Source organism: Limulus polyphemus, unplaced genomic scaffold (genome assembly GCF_000517525.1).
Source record: "Limulus polyphemus unplaced genomic scaffold, Limulus_polyphemus-2.1.2 Scaffold588, whole genome shotgun sequence".
Classification (NCBI taxonomy): Eukaryota; Metazoa; Arthropoda; class Merostomata; order Xiphosura; family Limulidae; genus Limulus; species Limulus polyphemus.
In genome coordinates this window covers 97,338-101,944 of record NW_013666198.1, presented here as the reverse complement: position 1 = coordinate 101,944, position 4,607 = coordinate 97,338, and the positions used below count along the sequence as shown (strand labels likewise).

The 4,607-nt window shown below is 34.5% G+C and overlaps 1 protein-coding gene across 1 annotated transcript in view; it reads left to right on the top strand.

Moving 5' to 3' along the window:
* LOC106459295 overlaps nt 1-4,228 on the top strand; it is a 26,009-nt gene extending 21,781 nt beyond the window's left edge. Inside the window, exons 6-7 of the mRNA XM_013918905.2 lie at nt 2,547-2,667; nt 3,558-4,228. Coding sequence (XP_013774359.1) covers nt 2,547-2,667; nt 3,558-3,792 — 356 coding nt within the window. The 3' untranslated portion in view covers nt 3,793-4,228. The remainder of the gene's footprint in view (nt 1-2,546; nt 2,668-3,557) is intronic.
* Nucleotides 4,229-4,607: the final 379 nt, after the last annotated feature.

Genomic DNA, 4,607 nt, shown 5'->3' with positions numbered 1-4,607 from the left:
GTTAATCGCGACCCGATAAACTACACACTCTGGACCGAAAAAAAAAATAGCATACATTCTAGCGGTTAATCGCGACCCGATAAACTACCCCCCCCTGACCGAAAAAAAAAATAGCATACATTCTAGCGGTTAATCGCGACCCGATAAACTACACACTCCTGACCGAAAAAAAAATAGCATACATTCGTAATTACGTGTACATTTGTTTAAAAAAAAACGTTTCCACTGAGTCTTTTACGATATCTAGAGTGCACAGTGATAACGTGCTGAGACGGGACTCCCCAACTGGAAGGAGGAGGGCCCGTGCTTTGGCCGATGCTAACATTTTCTAGCGTTTAAGTAAATAAATGATTCTTCAGGACAGCGATAATTTTCTATTATGGAGACTGAGTAATTATTTATTGATTTAATTCCCGCTCTTTATATAGCATTTTTCGTTGATATTATCTATACAATGGAATTAGTGGTTGTAATTTGTAAATAATGAACTTATGTAACGATTGAAGAATGAAACTGATCACGCTGAAAAAGGAAATTGAAAGTGTGGCTAAAGTATACAATGTAACAAGGGAATATCGCCTCATTTAAGTTAAACACTTACAGAACTGTAGAGTCCAATCGGGTGGGATTCGAACCTGCTCTTCTGGCTCACTTCTTTATAAAATTCCAACGTGTCAATACTGTACGCTTTAGCTGGAAATCGAAAATTTCATTGTTTGTTATAAAATGTAAGTTCCAGTAGTTTTGTTTTGATTGGTTATTTAGATGGCAAATAGATCTAGTATATTATAGATATGATATATTACTGTTCCAGTTTACTTGAAGAAACTGAGTTCATAGCGGTTTTGTTGCAGAATCACACATACCTAGAGTTGGGCAGCTGTTAAATATTTCCAAGAGGGCATAGAACACGAAAAAAAAGTGGACAAACTGATTACTTTATACACGTGACAAATTAGCTTAAGAGGTTTGGAGCGAAACATGTCAGAGCAATATGTTACTGCGCATGCTTCACAGCGCCGGAAAGTAATATATAGACGTACTGTTTACTGAGTAACTTAAGTTAGTTACTCTAGCTGTTCACCACCATGCTATCAAAATAACAACAACAAAAATATCGTTGTCACTCAGGCAAGAAAACATGTTTGGTAAAATTAGGTCAGCATGAGTAGGGTAATAACTAATATTTGGCGCCATCAAGCTCGACGGCATTATCTAACTATAGGGGTCTCCCCTTGTGTTGAATAATTACTACAAATTAGACAGTTATCACTGCTGTTGAAAATGGATATTGATTGACTATCTGATTACTTTTAGAGAATAAATTATGATTGTAAAATAATATAAGGTTGAAACTGACACAACATATAAATATATTAACGGACTAAACATAATGAGTCTGTTTGACAACAGATAATTTTGTTAAGAACAAAATAGGAAATGATTTAAATATTAATTCTTATCTTCCAGTCTCCAAATTGTCTGTAACTTTGAAACTTGACATTCTGACTCAGAAATTATATATTTCTTGGTATTATAGTTGATAAGGGTAGAAAGTTATGGCCAGCATGGATAAACATAGCACCAAAACACATCAATAAACTACAAACAATACAAAATTCATTACTCACTACTGCCCAAAGTACCCAGATACATTTCATCAACATTTATGCACAATTATGCAGGTATACAAACTATCTCTCATAGACTCCTACATAATTCGCTAAATTATTTCGCGAAAAATTGGCACAAAAAATGACCTTCTGTGTGAATTAGATCGCTACTGCATATATGAAGATAGCCCTAAGTACTTCTCATTATTTGATATATATATATATGTTAAGAATAAACATTTAATACGGCCACCTAACGGTAGACTAAGAAACCCACTATAGTTTTAAGCTGACACGACATCATTAAAAAAAAAGTATTTATGTAAATTCTCTTGATTAATGTATGTGAAAAATACATGTGGAACTGTTCTCCATGTGCAGGACTTTGCATATAGAGATAATGTATGTATTCACACGAATATAAGTGTAAGTACCTACATGGACATTACCCTGAAAAAGGGGTCAGGGTAACCACGGGATACTCTGACCCTCATGTAGTATTTAAATTAGTATTCACCTGAAACAGCTGCCATCTACCAGGGAGGGGGGGGGGGTAGGAAGAGGTCATTTGCACCTGACTAATCCCAGGTCTATAAGACCTAAACACCGATCAAGAGAACGACCAACCACATAGTTGAGAATGTCCAGCAGCAAGTCGTAGCTTAAACCTTGGACCTCCGATCAGCAGCAACGCACGATAGCATTAAGTCACGCCTGTCCCATACTACTAAATAAGAGTCCACTTTCAGGACACTCTTTATTTCCGTTCAGTCAGTAATAATTGAAAATGTACGAATATTATTAACAGTAAAGTTTGTGGTCACAAGTTAAATTGGAAATGACCACGAGCAGTTTTTCTTGTTGAACACTTGCGAAGTATACGATATTAGCATTTTATTGACTAATTTTTTGTTGTTGTTGTTTACTATGTAGATTTGATATGCTTAGCTAAAGTTAGCAAAGACGTAACTAAGTGCTCTGAAGAATCCTATGACTCGATTAAATCGTCAGAGAAAGAAACGTCCAATAATGAAAAACAACGTATGATTTGTTGGTGAGTAGTAGTACTTTGAAGTTCTTTATAAACATTATCTTACATTAATTCACGTTGTGAATATTTTATTTGTCCCTGAACTTCTCCCACAATTTAAAGCTTACAGGAACAAACTTAGCAGCCAGACTCGTGGGCGTCCTTATTTATAACTAAAACACGCCAGGAAGTTCATCCAAATATAAAAAGGATATACGATTAAGTTTTCAGTATCGCTAAGCTCAAATATGGCACTGGATTTTGTGTTCCTGGTCCATCTTGGGATCTTTTGAAACTTTGATAATATTCCCCACCCACAAACTATCGGGAACAAAATGACCACATGCTCAGTGCGAATGTTCTAACTTTTTTTTTTCTTACGGGTACGAACTCCCATTGGGGTAGCTATATAAGTTACTTGGGATAATGGAAGAGCTTGACTGGTACACTGGACCGCTTGAATCATAATGAGGGCCTTTGAACCCCACGGCAGAGCGTGAGTATTTTATGTTACATAAACTCTAATGTTTCTACTTTTAGATTCTATAGTAGTTATCATTGATCTATCACTTGTGCAAACCTCAGTTTAATTTGTATCATATAAACTCTAATGTTTCTACTTTTAGATTTTATAGTAGTTATCATTGATCTATCACTTGTGCAAACCTCAGTTTAATTTGTATCATATAAACTCTAATGTTTCTACTTTTAGATTCTATAGTAGTTATCATTGATCTATCACTTGTGCAAACCTCAGTTTCATTTGTATCATATAAACTCTAGAATCTAAAAGTAGAAACATTATAGTAGTTATCATTGATCTATCACTTGTGCAAACCTCAGTTTCATTTGTATCGCTTTATCTTCTGCTCGAAAGCTGTTTCTCCCTTTTTTTTCTTTTTCGATTTCTTTAGCACAATGAAAAGGTTGGAAGACTGTGTTGATGACATCTTGGAGAAAGAATGCAAGAATCCAGACGCTAACCTATTGAAGAAAGCACTGGGAAAATCGGCAAAAAGCATGGAAGCGGCTTGTAAGGACTTCGACATGGACACTTGCGGTGTAGCCTCGGTTTCACCGCAGATTGTCTTAATGGCAGTATTGTTACTCAGTTGCATATTTTTTCTGAAAACTCCCCATGTAGCCTGAGATTTTCAAAGAACGTCTGCATTTAATGAATGTTAACACATATTCATAAAGTATTTACATTTCAAACCCAAAACCAATTAAAAACAAAACTATTAAAGATGACAACGGTCTAACAGATTAAATTAAATTATTAGGCAAAGTGTGAAATAAGTTACGTTATTTTTGTTAAATAATAGTATGCAGAAATAATTCATTTTTACTGAAAATCAAATTTTCATCGTCTATGGCATTTATAGGCTACTCTTTTAGTCTAGACTTAATGAACTGATAAATAAAGACTACATTTCATATTTTTCTGTGTTGTAGTCATATAGTATCTGTTATTATAGTCGTTCTTTCCATACGTGTTTTTGTGATTAAATCAAATATGTAATTTGTCTCCTATACCAAATATTTCAGTATAATAAATACGTTTCAATATCTGAACCAAACAATGTTTTAGAGTATCTGTAATTATTTCTATTACTAATAACCGTATGAACGTTTGAGTTTGCCACTTCTCGGTACAAACTCCCGTTTGCCATCCCTATGCAAAATACTGTAAAAGGCAATTTATTTTTTAGTTTACAATTTATATCGAAATTGCCAGAGGCTGGCATTGTGTAAGAAAGAATAATAAAGCAAGTACATTTCTCGCGTTCGTTAAAAAACTAACAAATGTTTGAGGATCAATCTTTTTTAAATGAATATACCTCAGTCTGAGGTTGCCTTATATTTTCAAAGTGCTCGTTAGCATCAGTTCAATTGTTCGCTGGTAGCAATTAATGAGCCATATTTCAGTTATATCCATAGTTGTGTTTAGAAACCTCAGTGTT